This window comes from Castor canadensis, chromosome 6 (genome assembly GCF_047511655.1).
Source record: "Castor canadensis chromosome 6, mCasCan1.hap1v2, whole genome shotgun sequence".
Taxonomy (NCBI): Eukaryota; Metazoa; Chordata; class Mammalia; order Rodentia; family Castoridae; genus Castor; species Castor canadensis.
Window position 1 is genome coordinate 133,189,907 of NC_133391.1, and position 26,771 is coordinate 133,216,677.

The window sequence follows — 26,771 nt, forward strand, 5'->3', positions numbered from 1 at the left end:
TTATGCTTACCCCCTCCCACAAGAACCCACCTCTGGAAAAGATTTATTTTTCCCTCCTGCCATTCATTTTTTAAATTAAGTGTATATTGATAGTCCAAGGGGGTTTTGCCTTGGTACTTAGGCCCATATATATCATGCTTTTATCAAATTAACCTCTTCCCCTTCCTTTAATTACTCATTCTCTATCACCATGCTCCCCTAATATTCAACAGCTTACTATACAGTGCATTATATTATATTCATATGTAGATGGGTCATTCCAGTATTTTTCATTCTCTAACATTTTCTTCATCTCTCCCACCTCCCTTATCCCCCTCAGATGGACTCACTAATACAATTTTGTTCTCTATATGATCATATATGTTTCTATATATGCATTTAACTTACAGGTCTAGTTTCAACATATGAGAGAAAACGTGACCTTTGATTTTATAAGCTTGGCTTACTTCACTTAACATGAAGTTCTTCAGTTCCATCCATTTACCTGCAAACAACATAATTTCATTCCTCTTCATGGCTGAATAAAACTCCATTATGTATATATTCCACATTTTCTTAATCCACTCATCAGTTGTGGCACATCTAGACTGCTTCCAAAGCTTGGCTGTTGCAAAAATTGCTACAGTAAACATGGGAGTGCAGGTGTCTCTATCATATCCTGGAGTACATTCTTTTAGATATGTGCCTAGGAGTGGAATTGTCGGATCATATGATAGTTGTATTTTTAGTTTTTTGAGGGACATCATATTGCTTTCCATGGAGGTTGCACTAATTTTCATTTTCACCAATAGTGTAGAAATGTTCCTTTCCCCCCACATCCTCACCAGCATTTGTTCTTATTTGTGTTATTGATGATTGCCATTCTGACTGGGATGGGGAAGAATCTCAGTGTAGTTTTGGTTTTCATTTCCTTTATGGCCAAGGATGTTGAAATTTTCTTCATATGTTTATTGGCATTTGTACTTCTTTTGAGAATTGTCTGTTCAGTTCATTACCTATTTATTCAGTAGGTTGTTGATTCCTTGAGGGGTTAATTTTTGAGCTCCCTGAATATTACGGTTATTAATCCCTTGTCAGATGTGTAGCTGGCAAATATTTTCTTCTATTCTGTTTCTTCAGTCTGGTGACTATTTCCTTTGCTGTGTAGAAGCTTTTTAGTTTTATGTAGTCCCATTTGTCAATACTTTCTCTCAATTGCCAAACTATTGGAGCTCCATTCATGAAGTTTTTACCTATGCCTACGTGGCCCAGTGTGTTCCCTATTTTTTCACTGTTTCAGAACTTATACTAAGATCTTTAATCCACTTTGAACTGATGCTTATACAAGATGAGAGACTGGATCTAGTTTTAGTCTTCTACAGGTGGAAATTCAGTTTTCCCAGCACTATTTGTTGAAGAGGCTATCTTTTTTTTCCAATTCATATTTTGGGCATCTTTGTTGAAAATCAGATGGCTGTAGTTGTGTAGGTAGAGTCTTTTATTCTATTCCATTGGTCTTCATGTCTGTTTTTGTGACATTACCATGTTGTTTTTTATTACTGTGGCTCTGTAGTATAGTTTCAGGTCAGGTATTATGATACCTCCAGTGTTGCTTTTTTGGCTCAGGATTGCTTTGGCTGTTTGAGGTCTTTTTTGCTTCCACATGAACTTTAAGATTGACTTTTCTATCTCGGTGAAGAATGTCATTGGAATTTTGATAGGGATTGCATTGAACATACAGATTGCTTTCGGTAGTATAGACATTTTCACAATACTGATTCTGCTGATCCATAAGCATGGGATGTCCTTCCATCTTCTGATGGCTTCATTGATTTCTTTCTTTAGTGATTTGTAGCTTTCATTGTATAGGTCAGTCACCTTCTTCATTAAATTTATTCCTGGATATTTTAATTTTTTGAAGCTTTTGTGAATATTATTGTTTTCCTGATTTCTTTTTTGGACTGTTCATTGTTTGTATGTAGAATTGCTACTGACTTTTGTGTATTGATTTTGTATCCTGTTCATTTGCAGAAAGTGTTTATGAGCTTTCAGAGTTTTTAGGGTCTTTCAGGTATTGGATCATATCATCTGCAAATAGGGACAATTTGATCTCTTCCTTTGCTATTTGAATCTCTTGTATTTCTTTGTCCTGTATTATTGCTCTGGCTGGGAATGCCAGCACTATGTTGAATACAAGTGGAGAGAGTGGACACTCTTGCCTTGATTTTAGAGAAAATGGTTTCAGTTTTTCTCCATTAAATATAATGTTGGCTATAGGTTTGTCATATATAACCTTTATAATGTTGATGGATGTGACTTCTATTCCTAATTTCTTTAGAGCTTTTTATTATTAAAGGATGTCGAATTTTTTCAAAGGCTTTTTCTGCATCTATTGATATGATGATGTGATTTATGTATTGTCTCACATCCCACACAAGCTTGTCCTATAAACCTAACTAAGAGTGATGGCAGATGCAGAAAAAGACAACAGACAGAAGATCAAACATGCATAAAGCTGGGGCCAGGTAGGCTGGGTGCTTGGATGGAGACACACCAGCCCCCTCCACCTCCAGTGAGTTTATTATATATGGTGGCAACACGAGTTGGAGAGGCATTTCTCGGGGGAGGGGATGTGACATTGTAATCCTTGGGAACAGGAGGAATCTGTGACAGCTTGTCTCTGAACATAAACATTAAAGGAAAAAACAGCTGTATTGCATCTTGCCCGTTTCTGCAGCTGAGGCTGTGCTCATGCAATTTATTGGGCATAACTATGCTTGCTCCCTTCTGCAGTTTGGAGCTGTGCCAAACTCAAATCCACAGCTTATTTGATACACCTGTCCGCTTTTAATTTCCCCCTTTTTTAATTTCTTAAATGTTTGTGATGAAGCCTGTAACTTAATCCAAGGAGTCGTCTTTGCATTGTGCGGCATCCAACTAAGAAAACAGGTGAACAATACCAGAAGGAGTGCTTTAGCAACTTAAAGGATTGAAACCCTTGAGTTCATCCAGGACAGTTTTTGCAATAGTAGCTGGAGAAACAGCATTATCACAAGCCTTTTGCATGGCCAATATTTGTTGTCTTAATAGCCATAAGTCTACAGTACCTTTTGCTTCATTTTCATGAGCCTATAAGATGAGATTTACCCGTGAAGCTATAGTCACTATATCGAGGCACCAAATGTCCTGAGGAATGACCTCCCATGTGCACTGTATCATTGGTAAAGATAGATATAGGGCGGCTCTACCAAGTGATAGGATGCACCATTGGCGGGCTGGGCATGAAAGTCCAGTGTGAATCGCCCTGGACAACACCCACCTGTACTGTGATTATGACCAATGCCGCCAGCAGTGTGGCTGTGGGATTCCCAGCCAACCCCAGGCTACCAGTTACCATTGTCACCATGTCCAGGTGGGTGGCTCACTGTCCCATGTCTGTCTTGCCAGCGGCTGTTTCCTTGGCCACCCTCTGGTCAGTGGAGGAGTCAGCCTTAGCGGCTCCCTGTCCCAGGGCGAGTCTTCCAGTCTCGGCCTCCTCATCTTCGGGACCAGGGAGTCCATGAGGCTTGACAGACTGCGATGGTACCTACATTTGGTGTTGTGCATCTTCAGGAAAAACACAAACATGCCCTCGACCCCACATAGCCAAATAATGAGTGAAGACATGCTTAGTGGCCTCACCAGTGTGTGCAGAGGCATAGATATAAATTGCCTATGCAAGGCTGAAACATTTTGGTGGTAGAAAGCATGACTTAGTTGGGCAGCTTCTACGGGTGTGGCAGTTTGTGTGGGCAAGCCCAAAGCAAGCCCAGAGACTAGGTTATCTGCCCAGACATTACTGTCAGCAAATGGGCTGGGGAGATTAGAATGTGAGCACAAATGGCTCACAAAACAGGGATAGAGGCAGGTTTGCACCAGCAATTGCCAGAGTGCTCCTGTGGTGGCAGTGTGGAATGGGGCCAGGCCTGGCGAGGGCTGAGCTCTTTTAGGAAGTGGGTCTGATGCTGTGGCTGTGCTGGTGCCCGCCATGACTCAGTCCCTCTTGGGCCCACCTGTTCCCAGCAGTGGTCCCATGCTCTGCAAATCCTGTTCCTCCCCTCCAACATTGCTTGGGGAGTCAGGTCCTGGCCCATTGGCACCAGTCAGTGACCTGGTCATGCAGGATCTGGTGTCTCAAGCATAAGGTAAAATTTAAAACCAGCTGTACCCTTTCCTTGACTACGAGCTGCCTGCAAGGCAGCCTGCAGGGGACTCTTAGCAAGAGAGGGAAAATTCTTGGCCCATGGAGGGATCCCCAAGTGCATGGTTCCCTGTGCTTGACGTGCCAGAGAGCCCTCCTGACTCTCCTCATCTGACATTAAATCCTCATAAGGTGGGGCTGATGGTTCAGCGTCTCCACTGCCCACAGCGTCTCCACTGCCTCTCACACTTCTGTATGACTGCTTTCAGGGGTGAGTCCCACTTCCCAGCTCCACTGCTAGGGACAGAAATCTTTTACTTCTACATTCTACTGAAGTCTTCTACTATATTCTATCCATATAATTTCTACCTTATAATTTTTCTACTGTATTCTATCATATAATTTCCACCTTACACTTCTACTGTATAATGCTTAATTCTTCTACCATTTAATTTTAAGTCTTAATTCTTAATTTTTCTACTTTATAATTCTTAATTTCTCTACCTCATAATTCTTAATTTCTCTATCTTATAATTCTTAATTTCTCTACCTTATAATTCTTAATTCTTCTACCTTATGATTCTTAACATAGTTTTTTAAAGCCTAGAGTTCTCGGTCCTTAGACTCATCCTGTACCATATTTTTATACCTGGCTGTATTCGATTCACTCTCCCTCCACACCTTACTTGTTTCTTATTATCTCTTACATGTGTGTTTCTCAGTGAGTGTCTCCTCATCTCAGGCTTCAAGTTCTCCCATAGTTCTCATCCAGGCCTCACCTCACTCTCAGGTCCCTGTTTGGGCTCCAGCTCTCATGTCCCACATGAGCTTGTCCTATAAACCTAACTGAGGGTGATGAGACATGCAGAAAAAGACAACAGACAGAAGATCAAACATGCATAAAGCTGTGGCCAGGTAGGCTGAGTGCTTGGATGGAGACACACCAGCCCCCTTCACCCCCAGTGAGTTTTGTTATATACAGTGGCAACATGAGGTGGAGAGGCAGTTCTCAGCGAGAAGGAGCATGACATTGTAATCCTCGGGAACAGGAGGAAGCTGTGGCAGCTTCTCTCTGAACATAAACATTAAGGGTAAAAACAGCTGTGCTGCATCTTGCCCACTTCTGCAGCTGAGGCTGTGCCAACTCAAGCATGCAATTTATTGGACATAACTATGCTTGCTCCCTTCTGCAGTTTGGGGCTGTGCCAAACTCACACCCACAGCTTGTTTGATATACCTGTCTGCTTTCCACATTTGACTTGAAAATATTGTACCATCCTTGTGTCCCTGGGATGAAACCTACTTGATCATGACATATGATATTTTTAATGTGTTCTGTTTGCAAATATTTTATGGAGGATTTTCTAGTCTATGTTCATCAAGGATATTGAGTGCTGGGGTCTTAATAGCCATTTCAGTAGTGGGTGGTTCAGTTCCAAATCCCATCCTGGCATCTGCTTTCTCAAGCTACTTGCAATACCTATTAGGTTCCTGGGGAAGCCAAATCTGAGATAGAACTTAGCACAAGAGGTTTATCAGAGAGAGCTCTTATAGTCAACCCCTGTGGAAGAGAAGAAGGAAGACTTGGTTAGATGGAGAAGCTGGGTTGCAGTTCAGTCCTAGTTTAAGCCTTGGCTGTCCACCTGAGGGTTGTAAAGTCTAGGTGACACTTCAGAGTTGTCCTAAGTTGGATGAGAGAACACTGAGCTTTTACACATCCATGTTGGACCTGTGGACTACCCTAGGAAACAAGTGTGGCTCTGGGCAATGCAGCTTTCTTCAGCAGGGATGGTCTATGAAAGGGTTGATAATATAAAGTGAAACAGTCAATTGTATAATAAATTTACTAACTTATACCTTTTCTTTCCCATAGCATCTTTTTATGGTGAAAGTTATGTGGCATTCAACACCATAGATGTTTCCTCTGAGCTATCTCTTCAATTAAAATTTCAAACCAGCAAGCCACAGGGGTTACTTTTCCTTGCAGCTGGGAAAAATGACTATTGTATAATGGAACTTCTATCAGGAACCTTACGGGTATGTTTTTTTTTTTTTTTAAATCCTTAAAATATATAAACATTCAATTTCTAGAAGGAAAAAGTGTGACAGAAAAATAGCTGTACATGTTCATTACTATTATCTCACTAGAAAAAAGTTATGTGCCATTTGTATAGGATAGGATTCTTCTCCATTTTTGTTAACATGTCTTAAATAGCCTGACTCTAAAATTTTCTGACTTGAATATATAATCCATAAGTGTAGGAAGAGTGTTCCTATCTAACCCTCTTCCCCTCTACCCCCACTTCATTTTCTGTTTCTGTATCAAAATACCCAAGACTGGGTAATTTGCAGAGGAATGGGGTTTGTTTTGGCTCATAGTTCTGGGTGTCTAAGAGTATGATGCTGGCATCTTTTTTACTTCCGATGAGGGTTTCATGTAGAAGCACATGGTGAGAGAGGAAAAGAGAGAGCGAAAGAGAGAGAGAGAGGTGAAGAAACCAAACCTGCTTTATAATAACCCACTCTTGCAGTCACTAATCTAATTCCACAAGAGAGAGAACTCACTCCCATGAAAAAAGCATTAATCCCTCTTAACAATCTAATCATTTCTTGGAAGTCCCAACAACTAACACTGCTGCATTCACTTTAGCATGAGTTTTGGTGGGATGAACGATTTCTTAATGAAACACTATGAGATGGGGGCGGAGTGGGTGGTAAGGGAGGGGGTGGAGGCAGGGGGGAGAAATGACCCAAGTCTTGTATGCACATATGAATAAAAAAAAAAAGAAACACTATGAGATGAGTGCCTTAAGAGGTTCATTAATTGTGATTCTTTGTCTTTCAGCTGAGAGTGAGTTGGGGTACAGATAAGCAAGTTCTCCTTTCTGAGCAAAGACTTCGTGTGGACAATTTGATTTGGCATTTGGTGGAACTACACTATGCTAAAGATAATATTGTCTTGATTATTGACAAACATTATGAGACAACTGGCCAAATGGCTGGTGGGTTGCATAATTTCAACTTTCATCATGGAATCTATGTAGGAGGCCACGGGGGACTCAAGGTCCCTTACCTAGATAGAAATATCTCCAACTTCCGTGGATGTATGGACCATGTGGTATTTAACCAGAGGGAGATCCTTATGTCCCTTAGATCTTACCCTGGTTTTAAGAAGGTTTATGAAGTGTCACTAGGATGCAGTGATGAGTTTTTTGCTGGGGAGGATGAAGCCATCAATTTCTTTAGCGCTAGATCCTATGTCGCATTTCCAGAATGGAAAGCACAAGGGGAAGGGGTACTGGGATTTTCTTTGCAAACTGGAACTCAATATGCCTTGCTTTTATTTCAGTCAGGTAGGGAAGGAGATTTTGTTTCCTTGGAAATACATGAAGGTCTACTGAAGGCTCATGTAGGAAGGAGTGAAAATAAAACTCAGCTGTCTTCTTTCAGCTTAGTTAGTGACAACAAATGGCACGTTATTCAACTTACATTCACAGGAAGGTATCTGGACCTCATGGTAGATAAACAAAGGGTAAGGACATTGTTACCTTTGCAAAACAAACCATTTGTGTCTGAAGGTCCCCTGTTCCTGGGAGGTGTTGATGATCAAACACAGAAAGAAATGAAGAGGTTAGGACTTACCTCTGTGCCTGGGAAATTTGCTCATGGAATCTCTCTGAAAGGGTGCTTGAGAGGTTTGGAAGCCAACTCAGAAAAGAGAGCATTAAGGGATGCTCTGGTTTCCAAAGATATTTCTGCTGGGTGCAAAACTAAGAGTATTGATAATGCAAATCCTTCCCTACCAGCAGCGACGAGCCTGCTTCCATTAGAAGTGCCCCATCCTACTGCAGTCCCTGGGACTGTCAAGCCTTATCTTCCAGATGAAAGTAGCTATTTTTTGGTTTTGAATAACTTGGAGGTTCAAGAAGGTGGACGAGCCCTACTGGAACAAAAGCATATGAAAGTGAATGTGGAATTTAAAGATTTGAGTATCAATTATTCTCAAGTACTATTTAAAATAGAGGAAAGGCCTATTCATGGATTCCTTCAATTGGTTGTTTCACCTGAGCAAGAAATGGAGGCTTTCACTATGGCAGATTTGTGGCAAGGAAAAGTGTGGTATGTTCATGATGGTTCAGAAGAACCTACGGATTATTTTACATTTTTGGTGTGTTCCAGTAGCAAGAAGGAAATGCCATTACACCTGCAGGAACAGGTCCCATATGTGTTTAGCATTAATGTCATTCCAGTGAATGATGCCCCGCACCTTAAACTCCCGGGAGGTAACTTGTTTCTCCTGTTTGAGAACTCTAAGAAACGACTGACCCCAAATATAATACAGGTGTCAGATCCAGACACAGATTCTTTGAGTCTTAGTTTCTCAGTTCTTGGCAACTTCAATTCAAATGCTGGGTTTTTAGAAAATAGCAATGATCCTGGGAGAGCCATTAATGGTTTTACACACACAAATTTAAGAGATGGCAATATTTTCTATGTGCACAGGGGTCATCAAAACTCTCGGATTGTTCTGAGAGCAAGTGATGGTGAGCTGGTTAGCAATACTGTGGTGTTGCGGATCATGGCTGTTCCTTGGGACTTTGAAGTGGCCAAGAGAACTGGTGTGGTGGTACCACAAGGCGGCACCGTTCTGATTACTCAGAGTAATTTGTCTGTGGAAGTTAATGGTGAACGACATGAGATGGAGATTCACTATGATATCACTCATCCACCTCAATTTGGCCAGATTCAGCATCAGGGGTCAAATGGAGAATGGAAACAAGTTAGTACCTTTTCTCAGCATTCCATTGACCACAGTCAGGTCCGGTACCAGAGTACATTCAAAGAAGTGCAGCAGGAAAATGCTACTGATCATTTTAAATTTATAGTTAACATAGAAGGAAAAGTTAACAAAGAGCTTGTGTTTCCTGTGGCCATACGATGGCTGAAGTTTATACTTCTGAAAAATGTTCCTCTAGAAATCAAGAACAGAAACAAGCAAGTGTTGAGTTCTGATCACCTGCAGGCTGCAACAAAGGGTGTGGAAATGGCCAAAAGGAACCTACATTTTAAGTTACTGACCCCACCTAAGAAAGGAAAATTGCTACTTGGCAATAAAGTTCTAAAAGAAAACTCAATATTCAGCCAAAAAGATATTACAGACGCTAAGATAAGTTATGAACCTCAGGAGAGGCCAAGGGAAGACTCACAGGATACTTTTAGGTTTTTGATTATTGCAAAACACATAGAATCAAAAGAGTATACTTTCAGAATAAACTTTAAGGCAGATAAGACACGCATTATTTTAACAAACAAACAATTACTTGTAAAAGAAGGAGAGGGGAAATTAATTACAAAATCAGAATTATTTGTTCAAACCTTGGACAATCAGATTTTTCAATATAAAGTCACCAAGAGTCCTCAACATGGGAAGCTGAAATTGATTAGCTTTTCAGATTCTCTGCAAAGTAACGATAGCATCACTACATTCATGGATCAAGACATAGAGGGTGAAAGGCTCATGTATATTCATGATGACTCTGAGACCCAGTGGGATGAGTTTTTTGTTGTGGCCTCTGCCAAAGGTCCAAGCCAAGATGGAGTGGATCTTGACTCAGAGCCTTTGTTTACAGAAATCAAGGTTACCATTTCGGTTGAGTTGAAGAATGATGAGAGACCGGTGCGTGTGGTAGATAAGGTATTTCATGTTGTGCGGGGTGGCCAGCGCTTACTGACCCTGGCAGATCTCTGTTACTATGACCCTGACTTAGATTTTGATGATGGGCAGTTGCTCTACATCAGACGGGGCATCCCAAATGGGGATTTGGTACAAGCCAGTGACCCCACTCAGAAGCTCTACCAGTTCAGGCAGCAAGACCTGCAGGAAGGGCGTGTGCTCTTCAGGCACTGGGGTGCAGACTCTGCCCGCTTTGTGCTGTTTGTGACAGATGGTGTCCATTACACACCGTCCCTTCTTGAGGTCAGTGTGTCAGACCCCTATGTCTACATAGCCAATAATACAGGGCTACTTGTACAGAGAGGAAAAGATAGCTACCTCACAACAGCCAACCTGAGCATCACCACAAACCAAGATGTCCGAACAGACTTCGAGGTCAAATTCCGTATTGTGAAGCCCCCAAAGCATGGCAGAGTCCTGGTGAACAATTCTGTGTCCCACGCATTTTCCCAGCATGACCTAAAGCAAAGACATGTGACTTATAGGCATGACAGCATTGGCAACTTTGACATGTTTAACTTGTCAGTGCAAGTTAAAGATGTATCCTTAGAAGTGGAGGTCTACATTCGAGTGTCCTTGGAAGGTCACCAGCATCACCCCCAGGTTCTGCACAGCAAGACTTTCATAGTTGAAGAAGGAAAACCAGTAAAATTGAGTAGAAGAAAGATCCAGGTAGGTGTTATTCTAAGTTTTGGGCATCCTTACTCTCTAATACTCCATTTGTTTGTTTCTGAAGGTTATCTTTTGCATTGAGTTCTCTCCTTGAATTAGGAGTGACTTTAAAACAGATGCCATTGAGAAGAAAAGATTTCCTGCAGTTGGAAATGGAGTATGAGCAATTCTCAGCCTTGTTTTAAAGCTGGGTTCACATGTGCATTTGTGTGCAGTGTGAACTGGGAATAAGGAAGGGAAGTAAGAATTATGGCAGATTAAGAGGTCTTTATTTGTTCATTATTAATAGCAACACTGCCAGTATTTCATTTGATCTGAGTAACATGATGATGAAGCAGTGATTTATCAAACATAAAAAGGATTCCTAAAATAGAGGGTACTGTATTACAGCTTATTTCCTTAGTTCTGAAGGCGACCTTGTTTAGTTTCTTGAAGTTGATGGATAAAACTGGCCTAAACCAATGGAATACCAGGGGTGAGATCAGAGCCGCCTGGTTTCTTCAGGCTCCTACTTGGAAACTTGCAGTAGGCACAGGCCTGTGAATTAGGGTGTTCCTTTTAGGGTAATCCTGTGTAGGGTGTAGAGTGGGCAAGCTGTGATGATGACAATTGGCAATGAATGTAGGTTCTTCTGAATCTATCTTCAGGGCTGTAAACAAGTTCACTGAGTGCAGCCAATAATAATCAAATAACAATGAATTCAAATCAGAATCTGCTTACTAAATAGTAAGTTATGACTAAAGGAATACAGGGCCCACCAGCTTTTCTCAATTCTTTTTGGAACTTCAGAGTTAATATGTTAAGTTTCACCACAAGGGGGCATGTATGCTCTGGTGACTGAAGATCAGTTGCGATCACAGTTTGGAGATGGATTTTGCTGAATCAATAAATTAAAAATGTATGGAAAATGCTGAGCTAGTTAAAACGGGAAAAATTTCCTCTAAGGTTTTGCAATTTTAGTGGTTTAACTGTTATTTCTATGCTTTGTTCTTTCACTTAGGACATTTTGTGTTTGATGCCTTGTTACTGTGTTTGTAGCTACTCATGTGTTGTCAATCATTACTTTTCTTTGTGACCAGGGCTGATATTCAACATGTGCTGGCAGGAGCACCAGGTCAGACGTAGGCTTAAGCAATGCATCAACCCTGATTTTAACTGAAGCCATTTGTGGACATTAATGAAAAACAATTTGGCTCATTGAATTGTTGGCCCTTACAGTTACTAATACATTTTTTTGTGTATCTGTGTGTTGCAATGTGAACTCAGGTTGGAAGTGAAGACAGTATTCCTTCAGAGGCGGTGTTTATAGTCAGAACTCCACCAATGCATGGATACCTCCAGAAATCTACACCAGAAGGCAGCAGCGTGGGTGCAAATGAAAAGTCTCCTTTGAGTTTTATGCAACAGGATGTCGATGAGGGCAATGTCCTTTATGTGCAGACAGCCCCTGACCAACGACAGGATCGCTTCTTCCTAGATGTGACAAATGGCTCCCAAGTTGTGAGTGGAGTGGAAATTCTTTTAGATATCATCCCTAAGTGGATTCCCCTGGAGGTACAGAATTTCACAGTTCAAGAAGGTGGCTCTAGAGCAATTCTGGAAGATTACCTCAACATTCCAAGCAAATATTTTGAGGGACTTGACTGTGAATTTGTTCTTCTTGAACCACCAAAACATGGATATGTTGAAAGTTCTAATTCCCCAAGAATAAAGCTAATGAAATTTACCAGGAAACAGGTAATAAATCTCAGTTAATATATTTGGGTATGTTGTGTCAGAGGAAAAAAGTTGACTCTATACCATTTAGACCCATGAGTTTTGATGGTGATAGGACCTTGAAGGTAGTCTAGTCCAACTTCCCATCTACAGCATCCCTGTACAGAGGGTGTCCAAACGTTGCTTCAGTATCTTCAGTGGTGGTGAACTTACTAATTTCTGAGATGTGTCTTCCTTTTCTATTTTTTTAATTTTTATTTTATTCATATGTGCATACAATGTTTGGGTCATTTCTCCTCCCTTCCCCCCACTCTTCCCTTACCCCCTCTTACCCCTCACTACCTGGCAGAAACTATTCTGCCCTTATTTCTAATTTTGTTATAATAGGAAGGAACAAGGGTTTTTGCTAGTTGAGGTAAGGATAGCTATACAGGGGGTTGACTCACATTGATTTCCTGTGCATGTGTGTTACCTCCTATGTTAATTCTTCTTGATCTAGTTCCTGGACTAGTTCCTGGTCCCCTTCTTATATTGGCCTCAGTTGCTTTTAAGGTATCTGTTTAGTTTCTCTGCATTGAGGACAACAAATGCTATCTAGTTTTTTGGGTGTCTTACCTATCCTAATACCTTCCTTGTGTGCTCTCACTTTTATCATGTGCCCAAAATCCAATCCCCTTGTTGTGTTTGCCCTTGATCTAATGTCCACATATGAGGGAGAACATATGATTTTTGGTCTTTTGGGCCATGCTAACCTCACACAACTGTTAGTTCTTTAGGTTGAGCTAAAATCTGTTACTTGGAAACTTCTAGATTCTGGCTATGGTCTCACACAGGATAAATCATACTTCCCTTCTTGAAAATCTTTAAATAGTTGAAAGAAAAAGGTTATCAAAATCCCTTGAATTTTCTCTTCTTTAGATAATACATCCCTAGTCCCAACTTTTGCTTTCATTATCATGAGTTTACTGTACTACCCTGGTTACCCAATTCTAGATGAGCACCACATTGTCACTGTCTGTCTCAGAGTAACACCCAGATATTTAAACATTGGTAGAGTTTTCTTTCATTTGTTCCCTCATTCAAGCAACAGATGCTGATAGAGCGTGTATTCCATGCTGTGCCACAGAGGGCTATTGGTGTTCAGAGTGGCCTAGTCCTTTGCAGTCAGTGAGCTGGTCACAACTGCCAATTTGGGTGCTAGTCAGCATAAAAGAACCAAGGTCAACTCTCGGCTGCTATCAGGTTTTTTTGCTTTGGATAGGATGGTGTAATTGTTAGACTTTACTTTCTTATCATGAATAACAGAATGAGTTCTGTTACTTTCTTTTTCAATTTTGAAAAGTAGCTTGCAAACCTCCATCATAAACATGTAGCAATACATGCTCTTCAGGTTGGAAACCTTTAACAACTTCCTTCAGTCTTTGTGTGCCTTTGTCTAGTCAACTAAGTATGTCTGTATGCTGCTTCATTTTACTTCTAAGAATTTTAAGTCATTAGTCAGTCATGGTGGTGCAAGCCTATGATTCCAGCACTCAGGAGGCTGAGGCAGGAGGGTCTTGAGCTCCAGGCAGTTTGGGCTACATAAGAATACCCTGTCTCAAACAAACAAACACAAAGAAACAAACAACAAAAACAAAAAATTTCAAGTCATCAGTTTATTTTAATCCATTTACAAAAGGCTATTCTGTTTGAGTTTCTATGTGGAGTTACCATGATAAGTAAAACATATTCCTTGCTCTCAAGATGCCATGGAGAAATCAGGCACATCAGCTTTAATGTACGGTACTCTCTTCTTACCTCTCATTCCTTTCACAGTGGGAGCACAGTACTGGCACATTTGGCTTTACTTGAAGAGCATAGGAAGCCACCAGGAAGGAATAATGTTTAACCTAGACTTTGAGGAGAGAGAGAAAGAACAGGGGCTAACAGAAAAGGAACCAGAAAGAAGCAGTGTAAGCAAAGGGAGTAGCCTGACCAAGGGCATGGGGACTTTAAAGCGAGCGAGATGTGGGGGCTGAGGAGAGGTCCACAGGGAGAGAACTGGCAGAGGTTGCTTGGGGACCAGACTTAACCAGGTGCTAGTAGGAAGCCATGGAGAAAGAAAGGATGCAGAGGGCTGGTAAGGACATTCCACGTCCTGGCCAGGGAGGGTGAGTCTTTAGTGACCTTGTACAGCGGTCTCTTAGTCATGGTTTCCCTTGCAAAGGCTGGTCAGACCACCTGCAATAACCACCTGCTCTGATGTGAGTTGAGTTGGATTCTTTTCACCTGTGTGCTCTAGGTGAGAGAGCAAGCACTGAATTTTGTTCCTCTCTTGACTAATTCAATTGTTGGCTATGCTTCATAAGAAGTGTGTATTTAAGAGTGGTTGGTTGACATTTGTGTGTTGAGATACATGTGTTCCTGGTGAGTCAAGGTCACACACTCCTGCTTTCCATATAACCCCTTCACACTGTCTCTTTCATTTTCTTTTTTCCTTCCCTTCCCTTGCCTTCTTTTTCCCTCCCTCCCCCCTTTCCCTTCCTCCCTTCCTTCCTTCCCTTCTTTTCTCCCGAATACTAGGTACCCTACCATGCACCCAGCCCTCTTCCCCATGTTTTAAATTGCTTTAGTTATTTTTAGGATATGGTCTTTTTTTTTATTGTTTTATTATTCATATGTGCATACAATGCTTGGGTCATTTCTCCCCCCTGCCCCCATCCCCTCCCTTACCACCCACTCCGCCCCCTCCCTCTCTCCCCCGTCCCCCTCAATACCTGGCAGAAACTATTTTGCCCTTATCTCTAATTTTGTTGTAGAGAGAGTATAAGCCATAATAGGAAGGAACAAGGGTTTTTGCTGGTTGAGATAAGGATAGCTATACAGGGAGTTGACTCACATTAATTTCCTGTGCGTGTGTGTTACCTTCTAGGTTAATTCTTTTTGATCTCACCTTTTCTCTAGTTCCTGGTCCCCTTTTCCTATTGGCCTCAGTTGCTTTTAAAGTATCTGCTTTAGTTTCTCTGCATTAAGGGCAACAAATGCTAGCTAATTTTTAGGTGTCTTACCTATCCTCACCCCTCCCTTGTGTGCTCTTGCTTTTATCATGTGCTCATAGTCCAATTCCCTTGTTGTGTTTGCCCTTGATCTAATATCCGCATATGAGGGAGAACATATGATTTTTGGTCTTTTGGGCCAGGCTAACCTCACTCAGAATGATGTTCTCCAATTCCATCCATTTACCAGCGAATGATAACATTTCGTTCTTCTTCATGGCTGCATAAAATTCCATTGTGTATAGATACCATATTTTCTTGATCCATTCGTCAGTAGTGAGGCATCTTGGCTGTTTCCATAACTTGGTATTGTAAATAGTGCTACAATAAACATGGGTGTGCAGGTGCCTCTGGAGTAACCTGTGTCAGTCTTTTGGGTATATCCCCAAGAGTGGTATTACTGGATCAAATGGTAGATCAATGTTTAGCTTTTTAAGTAACCTCCAAATTTTTTTCCAGAGTGGTTGTACTAGTTTACATTCCCGCCAACAGTGTAAGAGGGTTCCTTTCCCCCGCCCCCCCCCAAATAGGATACGGTCTTGTGTTTTGCCTGGCCTTGGACCACCATCCTCCTACCTATGCCATGCTTGACTTATTGCTTGAGCTGGCCTTGCTTCAACCCCAGTCCTTTCCATCTCTGCTTCCATACAGCTGGGATTACACACTGTCTCTGTCCATATAGCTCCTGTGCTCTCCATTCTCTTACAGTGACATGAATCCTTATAAACTAATGGTTTGGAGAAGGAGCTTTTCCCTAGGTGGAGGTATGAAGGAGGTTGGAGAGACAACAAATAAATATGTGAAATAAATAGTGTGTTGAGTGAAGATTAGGAGAAATTCAGGCCCTTATTGGTGTGTGCATTTGTGCTCATGAGTTGAGGGTCCATTTCTAATAGAGTGATTAGGGAAGCCCGTGGAGAAGGTAGCTTTTGAGCAGACACTTGGAGGAGTGATGGGTGGGTGAGCTGAGTGTATATGGGAAAGAGTATTGAGACAGAGGGAAAAGAAACTGCAGTGTCTCCATGTGTGGAGCATGTGTGGCTCATCTGAGGAGCTATGGAAGGTGCATGCATAGTGGGTAAGGTTAATGAGGTCAAGTGGGCCAGGGCCCAAGACTTCACTTTTGACCTTAAGTGAGGAGTGAGGTGGAGAGCAATGGGGGTGGGGTGGGGTGGCAGGATCTGAGCCACACAATGTGCCCTTGGCAGGATTAATGATGGGGGTCAAATACTTTTAAACTAACAAAATTTTCTACAAATTTGTTGTATCCTTTAATTCAAGTCAGCAGATGTTTTTCTAGATTTTGAAGACTAGGAATGGAAAAATCTCCAACATAGCCTTTTTTGGCCTTCAGATTAACACCTTTAAATGACATGTGATTTGGGAAGAGTCCTTCCATTGAGGAAATAGTGTATTTCTCCAGCTAAAAGACATGGAGATGACTGCTATTTAAATACTATGTTCCTAAAGTGGCTTAAGTTAAAACTTCTCCCATCTTCCATCTTCTTTTCAGTGCCACATTCAATGTTTCTTTCTTTGTTACTGGTATTTGAACTCAGGGCCTCAGCTTGCTAGGCTAGTGCTCTACCACTTGAGCCACACTTCCAGCATCCATGTTTATTTTCAGATAACTTAAAACAGCATGTTCTAGGAACCTGTGCTTAAGTCTGTGATCTGGAATTCCTCTGCCCATGAGCTCCAAAGAAATTCTTATAGCACCTGTGTATGAATGGCCCCACACTTTCCCTTGAGACCCTAAATAAACTTTTCAACTCTTGCTAGAAACACCTCTGAGAGAACAAAAGACTTTGCTCAAAGGAAGCATGCCACAGGAATGGGCGGAGTTGAACTGTTAAGCTTTTTGGCTATATTTTATCAAAACAAACACAAACCCAGAGAGTTTTTCAGAAGTTCAGCAACTCCTTTTGGGGTTTGGAAGTTCTTTGTCATGGTGTGTTTGGGTCACATTTACTGAAGCTAAGTTCCCTTCTAGTTTTAAAATTCTCTTCGTCTCTGATTTTTCATCCTGGGTTCTTTAGTGTTTCCACCAGGGTCTGAAAGACATGAAAGGCATTCTGATCAAAGTTTGGCCTATTACAAATCTAAGAGTCACTGGATGATCATTTCAGAATTAAGATTAAAAAGATAAACTCTAACACAGATAAAAAATATTTGTGTTTAGATTATTGCAGTGAGGGAGACCTGCCTTGACAGAATGACTTCTTTCAACATATTTCATGATAGTCCATAGGAGATACATGCCTTATTGCTCATGAGTTGCATCGCTTAAGAGATGCACAGAAAAAAGGAGCAGGATTAGGAGGTAGCAAGTATGACCTTATACACAAAGAACAGTTAAAGGGACAATGCATTCTTAGCTCAAAAAGAGAAAATTGGGGGAACTTAGCAGTTGCCCTGGTCCAGATGTCTCAAAGGGGAGAAGTTTCAGAGCCTAAATCTAATAGTTTAAATTGTCAAACAAAGCAACCAGCAATTTCAAACATGAGTCATTCTAAATAAGCAAGTAAAGCTTGTGTCATTCCATTGGTAGGAAGTCTGGACTATATCACTCCTGACACACTTTGGTATTAGAAATGGCATTCGAACTCAGGTCTTCTGATCACCAGTCCAGCATTCTCAGCAGGACATAACATTGCTCAATTGCTCTGTGCCTCCTAAGCTCATTTCTAAGATGCAATATCATTTCAGAAAAACTATGCCATGCATCACAAATTGCACTCTTATTGTCAGACTCAAACTTCATGGAATGAGGACATGCTTCTGTGTTTTAGAGAGATTTTTAAAATTAAGATTTCTTTCATAGCAATTTATTCATAGTTTTAAACTGCATTTCAGCAAATTGGTGGTTTTGTTTTTGGTCATTGCAGGTGGAAAATGAATTGATTTTCTATGTTCATGATGATAGTGAGGAGCTTCTGGACAATTTCACCATCTTTGCAAACAGCTCAGAACTTGGAAAACAGAGTGTACCCCAAACTCTCTTTGTGACCATTGAGTCTGTAAATGATGAGGCTCCAGTAATAAAAGCCAATAAAATCCTCCAGGTAAGTCCTTCATGCTTTTGACTTAATGTGAGAATCTTGGGGTTACCAAATTGACTTTCATTTACATTATTTCTATTGTTAAATAATAAAACATAAGGCATGTATATATGATTAACATTTCTCATAGTTTTAAATAGTTATTACCAGGATATCCTGTTGGGTACTGTTGGGACATGAGGAAGAATCACGGTAAGTTCCCTTCTTGTTACATTTCTCAAGTGGGATCACTCATATTGTCCTCACTGAGGCATGGGCTTTTCAAGGTGTGTTAGGAGGGTGTCTGCACATGGATAGCTCCCACTAGGAAGGTAGCATAACGGTTAAGAGGGTGGGCTTTGTGGTAGACAGATCTTGGCGTGAGTCCTGGCTCCACAGTATGAGTTATGGTGCCTTTGGCAAGTCATTTAGGTTTGCTCTCATTTAGGTGTGTGTGAGAGGGGGAGGAGTTGTGACGAGCAAATGCTAAGGTGATGCAATACTTTTACACAATGCTTGCAGGTGCTTAGCACTCAGTAAATGGCAGATATTATTTACAAAAAAAATAATAGGTCACACCAGTTCTGGAATAAAATAAGACCACTGCACAATCCTGTGACAGCCTGGGAGCTTCAATCACCCTTCACTCTCTCTGAGAATCTCCCAGGGTTAGTTCCCAGGGGCTCACAGATACACATCTCCTGACTGGTAGGGTGCTAGATTTTGCTCCTTTTCGGATCTGGAGTTAGCCTGAAGTGGCATTTGCTGTGTGGCTTTTTCTGCCCACATGAAGAGGCTGATGTTCAGGAGTTCCTGGCAACAATGGCACATGTGTGGATGGTGGACAGTGTGTCAGCCCCATCAGCACTTCCAGCATAGGTGCTGGTGAGCTCATGGGTCCCAGTTTATACTCAAGTATCCAAAGCTTTCATTTTATGGATTAAACTGGTTTTAAACCTACACTTTCTTTATGTCCCTTCTTCTAAGGATTTGGGCATGAACGAGACTGGCTCAGAGAACAGTTGTAGCTATTACAATAGTAGGTACTCAAAATTGAGTATTAGCTATTATTACGTGTCAGAAGCTGTTATTATTATGCCTAAAAGCTGAGATATATGTGCTACTACTTTTCTTGTTGGACAGATGAGGTAATTGCATGACAACTAAGTGACAGACTGAGGACAGAATGACAGTATGAGGGGCCTCATGGCTCATATGTGCCTCTTTCCATGGTCTCCAGCAGTGCCCACAAAGAGAAAACAATAATTATCTGATGAAGGAAGTAATAAATGAAAATACAAACTGTCAACTCACCCAACACTGGCCCATGTTTCCTGGATAAGGCTTTTGTCTTGATTCTTTCCTCCTTTGGCAGTGTGGCATTGTTTCTGAAGAATCTTTGGCTCCTCACGTACATAAGCCCTTAGAGGACTTATTCATTAGGTTCCAGACATGGGAATCTGAATGAATTCCCTTGAAATCTGATTGAGAGAAATCTTCTTATATATGTTTTTGGTAACTTCATCCTTGTTTCTAATACTACTTAGGAGACAAATAGTTAATAATAGGTTCTTTGGAAATCGAGAGGAAGTTGGGTGGTCAGAGGAGATGCAGAAAAGCTGGGCATGAGGAAAGTCCCACTTGCTGATGGTGCATCCTCTTGGGTGGGTAGAGCCTGAAACTGTGGTAGGGCATTTTTTCTTGTCACATTGACTAGAGATGCTCCTGTATTAAATATTGAAGGGCTTGATATCTTATAATGTGTGGGACAGTTCCATAAGAAATGCTCTACTCAAAATATCAATTATCAATAATTTCCTGTTAAGAAATACTACAGATCAGAAACTTGCAAATTATGACCCATAGGTCTAATCAGGCCTGGTGCCTGCTTTTGTGTAGTCTCCAAGTCAAGAATAGTTTTTAATAGATGAATATTTGCAGTGACTAAATGATAGGGAACACTACTAACTTTGACTCTCATGTAAGCAAAATATTATTCCTTATGAAAAGAATTCCATTGCTCTTATTAGTAGACCTGTGTATTAGTTCATTTCTCTTGCTATAACAAAATGAATGAGGCTGGGTGAGTTTTCTTTTTAGAGAGAAATTTAAATTAGTGTACAGTTTTGGAGACTGAGAGCCCAAGTGGCATGGCACCGGCTCTGGTGAGGGCCTCATGTTAGAGGACACCCCAATGGCAGGAGCCATTGGAAAGATCACATCACAGGACAGGAAACCAAAGAGCAGGGGGAGGCTTTTTAATAGCAACTTGCTTTCCCAAGAACAATCTGAGGGTCCTCTGAGAGCCACAGTAATTTCTTCCATGACATTTAAAAAGAGAACCACACTATTGTTTTCATTGTTTGAGTTCTTTCTCCTCTTCCTTCACACTGCCTTTCATTCTTTTCAGTGTGGATCTAGTTGCTTTTCAAAGTAAGGTATGTGGTCCTACCTTCCTGATTCTGAAGTTCACTTTAATCATGGGTAAAGAATAGGAATCTGTGCAACAGTCTCTGATTGGCATGTGGTTGATTCAGTCGCTTATGGGTCTTGATACTCCATCACAGTTTTTCGTGAGTTTTGGCAATGTCACCTAATAAGCCACTGATACAGATCAACTGACCTATAACAAAAACCAGAAGAACTGAGGAGAGGAGTTTGAAGGTTCTCAACACAGAGAAATGGTCAATGTTTAAGGAGACAGGAAGGCCAATTACTCTGCTGTCATCATTGCACACGGTGCACAAGCCTTGAAGTGTCATATTCCATCCCACTCTGCAGCCATCTGAGAAGCAGGCTGATGGTTCGTCTTTCCGCTGCCCACGATCCTCACGTGCAGTTATGAAGATTTACACTTACAGTGTGTACACCTAGCACTGGGCCTTTGTGCCTGGTGTCATTTTCACAGCCCTCCCAAGGAGCTGCTGTGACTCAAAACCTTATTTATCAACTATTAGCACTGAGGTACAGCACAGTTACAAGGGAAGGAGTGGATCTGAAGCCAAGTCTGTCCTTGTCCAAGGCTCTGACAACCACACTCTGCCATTTTTCCCATTACTCCTGACTGACTCAGGATCTTCCGATGCATGGTATCGTGGGATGTCTTTATTAGTAAAGAAAAAAGGAAGAAAACCTTTTCAAAGCTACGTGCTCTTGCTCCTTTAGAAGTGGCTTTTAAGGGACCAGGGCTACGGCAGTTGTACCCACATGTGTGGGTTCCCAAGATGCTTCGCTACATGGTACAGAACTGCAGGATGAGAAAGATCCAGGGAATGAGGAGGTCAAGATCTAGAAAGACATGGGAGAAGAGCTGGCATTGGCTGACAAAGGGGAGAACCAAGGGAAGGCAGTCTATGCTTGGGCCTCTATAACAAGGAATCCAGGCCCATGTTGGGCTCAGTCTTCACCTGCAAGGCACCCTCGGGTATAAGATGCACCATCAACCCAATCCCAGCTTCACTGTGTTAAACATGTGTCAGTTTAAGGTGGCCAGAAACATTCCTATGTGAGAGAGAAAAAGATACCGTTGATGTTGTCTCTGTTCTTTAAGATTGGGAAACTCAGTCTTCATCAGGACCCGTGGGGTTACTCCAGTGCTCTGCCCAGACTTCCTCCCCCAACCTTGACACAAAAGTGTGTCCTCTCAAGAAAAAAAAGGAGTAGCTGGAGGGAAGGACCATTTTTTTTCCCACTTACCTTATTCCCTGGATAGTCCGGATCCAGGCCAGCAAGTATGCAACTTCCCAGTTTTGATGGATGTGTCATTTGACACTTGCTCTTTGTGAATTTATTCATTCATTTATCTGGTAAAAATGAAACAAACAAATGAAAAAAATGTTCGTAAGGCTTTGGATTAAAATTAGTAGCCTGGGGTTTAAAGTTTGTAAACTGCCTGTGTGAATGTAAATAAAATCTCTCTGGGCTTTATTTTCCTTAATAGCAAAACTTGAGGGAAGGGAGCAGTTTTTCTTGGTGTTCTCTCTACTCCTCACAGTTCTCATCCCCTGTGATTATATGACTGCAAAACTTGCTTGACTTTTCTCTGGTCTTGCATAGCTAGACTTGGACAGATGGAGAAGCCGTAGTGCTGCCATTTTTGTCTTGGATTAATTCACTAGTCTAGACTAGGTGAAGGTTTTACATTTGAAAGTGAACCATGTCTATTCTATTTGATTGAGAAACATAAATAGTTTTGTCTTTAAAGTCAGTGTGTCTAAAATCTAAAGGTGAGCCGGGTATGGTGGTGTATGCCTATAATCCCAGCTAGAGGGGAGGTATAGATAAGAGGATCATAGTCCCAGGCCAGCCTGGGAAAAAGCCTTGAGACCTTATCTGAGAAATAACCAAAGCAAAAAGAGCAGGGGTTGTGGCTCAAGTGGTAGAGATTGCCTAGCAAGCTCAAGGGCCTGAGTTCAAACCCCAGTACTTCTAAAAATAAATGAATAAATAAGTAAGTACATCTGTGGGATGTGATAACTACTTATGTAAAGATGCAGAAGTAGTTTTGGTAGGATTTGCTTGATTATTTTAAGATAGAAGAAACCCCAAGAATTTGTTTCTTCAGTTCTAATGAGATCGGGTACGTTCAGTGTGGTATGGCTGTCAATGTTTCTTCAGTTCTAGACAGTGATTATGGTGCAGCGGTTCTTGAAAGACTGTCCATACTAAGGCGTTTTGGTTAATTTTCCAAACAAGATTTTTTTCCCTTTGTTTAAATTATGACTGATGTGAACAGAGCCTTTGGGATTTCATAGATTTCCAGTCAGATGATACAGAATTTTGTTGGAGGACTTCTATATAAGTGTGAGTGTTTCCTGCTTCCAGAAAGCCTTATTGGACTTTGGCTCCCCAGGCTTCTTGATGCAGTGTTTCTCAAAGAGGCCCTCCATGACCACCCCAGAGCAAAGAGCACGTGCTGTTTTCTGTCCCTTGGCCCTGATTTCATTTTCTTTTTGGTACTCATAACTTCCTGATATTAAACAAGCAATCTGTTGTCTGTCTCCTCCCATAAATGTAAGCTACTTTGGAAGGGACTGTGACTGTTTTTCCTGCATTTTACTCAGTGTCTGGTATATTATCTTGCAATTATAGGGGCTCAATAAATGTTGAATGGCTAAATGTTCTTGTGGAGCTTATGTTCAGCCGGGAAGACAATAAAATTATGTTGTAAGTGGAGTGGTGATTGGCTATATTTTTCTGCAAAGCACTTAAGGGGATGGAGAATAGTTGAGGTTGGAGAACAAATGCTGATATTGCAGAGGGTTGTTAGGGAATGTCTCTCTGAAGAGAGACATTTGCAAAAAAAAAAAGAGAGAGAAAGATATTTGCAAGAAATGCTGTGTGTCAAGGGTATTAAGACCTCCCCCAGGTTCATTGATTTACAAGGACTCATAGGAGAGCATACTCATAGCTAAGATTTATTTCAGTAAAAAATATGAAACAAAATCAGCAAAGGGAAAAGGTCCCGGGTGAAGTCTTGAAGAAACTAGGTCAAGCTCTGAGAATGCTTTTGCAGTAAAGTCACACAGAATGCACTTCATTGGTCCAGCAAGTCGTGACAACACATACAGGGTGCTCTCTACCAAGGAAACGATTTGATGCCAAGCCTAAGATGTCTAGCACCAACCTTACTGTGTGTATGAACAATTTAGACACAGTAAGCTACTCATCATTTAGGGACAGTTTTATGTCAGTGTAACAAACTGTTCAGTTAGTCAAGTTCCCTGATGTCAGCCAAGGGCCAACCTTACACAAAGACCTTTCTAGGGAAAGGCAATCTGCTGTTAACTGTTAACTCTTTTCTGAATAAGGGTGATTAGATCATTCATATTATTGTTAGAAGGAAAAGCATACCTGGGCAAAGAATACTCTAGAATACAGGTAGTGGATCTGTGGTGAGCCTGGTATATCTAAAGGCATGAGACACTTGGAGTGACTGGAGCAGATTGTGGGAAAAGAGTGATGGGTATTAGGCTTCATGGTGGGAGTTGATTTCTGGGCATAAGGACTCCCAGTGCCACACAGTTTTGTTCCATCAGATTTCCAGAGATAATAATGGGGAACAGCCAGCATTTACTGAAACCCTGCTGTGAGCCAGGCTCAGTTCTGAAAGTATCATATAAATGATTATTTCTTATTTAACTCTCTCAGTGACCCTTGAAATCCAATGAGGATTACAATAGACTTGGGCATAGAAAGGTGAAGTCACTTGACCAAGGTCACACAGTTAGTAGAAGAAGGTGGGATTTGAGCCCAGGTCCATACTCCACTCTCTACAATGGGAGCGATTGGGATCCCAGCTTCAAAAACTGCAGGTCGTGACCTATGGATCAAGACCAATATTTTGTTTTCTTTTTTTATTATATTCATATGTGCATACAATGTTTGGGTCATTTCTCCCTCCCTTCCCCCGCCGCCCCCTCCCTTACCCCCTACAGCTCCCTCCCTTACCCCCCCAATCCCTCGCTACCAGACAGAAACTATTCTGTCCTTATCTCTAGTTTTGTTGAAGAGAGAGTATAATAATAGGAAGGACCAAGGGTTTTTGCTAGTTGAGATAAGAATAGCTATACAGGGAGTTGACTCGCATTGCTTTCCTGTACATGTGTGTTACCTGCTAAGTTAATTCTTCTCAAACTAACCTTTTCTCTAGTTCCTGGCAGGACCAATATTTTAAAAACATATTAAATACAACAGAATAGGTAGTATCAGAATGCACCGTGTTTAATGAGAGTAAATATTATTTTGTGAAACTTGCTTCAGCTATACTTATATTGGATTTTGAACACAAACACATACAAATATACATGCATGTACTATATTACTGCATAAAATGTATTCTTTACTTTGGGTGTTAATCAAAAAGGGGGAATCTAGCAATACTAGATGATTTTATATGGATGAGTCACTTTTTTCCCTTTTCTTATTTCTGGGAAAACCTGACCTTTTGTAGGTTAAGTCAAGTCTCAGGAGTTCATCTTTTGAAACTTCTATTCACCAGGACACCTAGAAATTGACACCACCGGATCGTAACAAAGTTGGCACAACCTATAGCAACCGTACTCTGCTACCTAAATACTCCTCCATCAGGATACTTTGCAGTAGGAGGTCCCTGTGTTTTGGCAGGGTAATCAGATTGTTGCCCTCAACTTTGAAGCCTCCCTCCACCACTCATCACTACAGCCCTGCCTGCCAGTTGATCCTGCTTGCCTATAATCCTGCCCAGCTGCTTTGTTCTTTTCAGCAACAAAGAAGGCTGTGATGGAAGGACCAGGTATCTTGTCTGTAAGCCTCATAGATTCGCTTTGTGGTCCAATGTCATGATGATGAAGAAAAATAATAAATTAGGAAATTTTGAATAGTCCAATAAAAGGGGATAGAGATGAGGGCGTATAATCACAATATTGCTTTCCTATTGTATACTATATAGTGAATGAAATTGCCTAAAGAGTTGTAGCAGTTTTGTGCACTAAAATTCTAAAATGAAATCACAATGTCTATGATCAATGTCAACATTATTTCAACTTGATGAAAAAGAGCCCAGAAGCAGCCAGGAATTGGTATTGCTAATTTTGAAAGCTTAGTTGAAGATATCCTTTTACTTTCTGCCCCTAATTTTTTTTTATTGGAGTATGATATCTCTCACTAGAATATAAAATAACTATGGCTGCTTAGTATAGAAAACTTCCTGGAAAGACTGTGTGTACAGGTTATATTTCAGGAGCTTTTATGAATTGGTAACTTCTTAATACTATTAAAGATTTGTCAGGGGCTGGAGGTACAGCCCAAGTGGCAGAGTGCTTCCTAGTAAGTGAAAAGGCCCTGAGTTCAAAACCCATGTGCTGCCCACAAAAATGAGTTTTGGGGTTTGTTAACATTTTTCTGAAAGTAAATGTATAAAGCATATATGCATTTTATCAGAATAACAAAACAACAGTTGTGAGAGTACATTTCCAGTAACAGATAAAAAGCTGTTTACCAGTTACTTCTTTCCAGGCAAAGTTTGAAATTTAGGGGAAAGTTTCTGACAATGACATTTCCTTTTCTAGATTTCAGAACAATTCATCGGTGAAAATAACCATTTACATAGTGACATTGATAGCTAATGAGCAGTATTCACTCTGACATTGTTCTCAGCTCTTTACTGAATCCTCATCAACTCTATAGGATATCATTTTTATTTTAAAGGGGAGGGGAGGGTTAGACACTTGGCCAAGGTCTAAAGATGGAGAGCTGTGGTAGATAGTAAGTGGGAGGATGTGAGTTTGAGCTCATAACTACAACACTCTACTGCTTCTTTTTTCCAGTACAGTGAAGGAACCCAAAATAGATAAAGCCAGCATTGCTTTTATTCCCACTTTAAGAAGATGGAATTAAAGTTTAAGAGATTAAGTGATGGACTGGGGGTGGGTTCA

The 26,771-nt window shown here is 41.1% G+C and overlaps 1 protein-coding gene across 2 annotated transcripts in view; it reads left to right on the forward strand.

Moving 5' to 3' along the window:
• LOC109696113 (chondroitin sulfate proteoglycan 4-like) overlaps positions 1 to 26,771 on the forward strand; it is an 86,813-nt gene that overhangs the window by 15,044 nt on the left and 44,998 nt on the right. For both annotated transcript variants that reach the window (XM_074077500.1, XM_020178993.2), the window contains exons 2-5: positions 6,033 to 6,196; positions 7,005 to 10,565; positions 11,832 to 12,302; positions 18,205 to 18,381. In XM_074077500.1, the coding sequence (XP_073933601.1) occupies positions 6,170 to 6,196; positions 7,005 to 10,565; positions 11,832 to 12,302; positions 18,205 to 18,381 (4,236 nt within the window). In that variant the 5' untranslated portion in view covers positions 6,033 to 6,169. The remainder of the gene's footprint in view (positions 1 to 6,032; positions 6,197 to 7,004; positions 10,566 to 11,831; positions 12,303 to 18,204; positions 18,382 to 26,771) is intronic.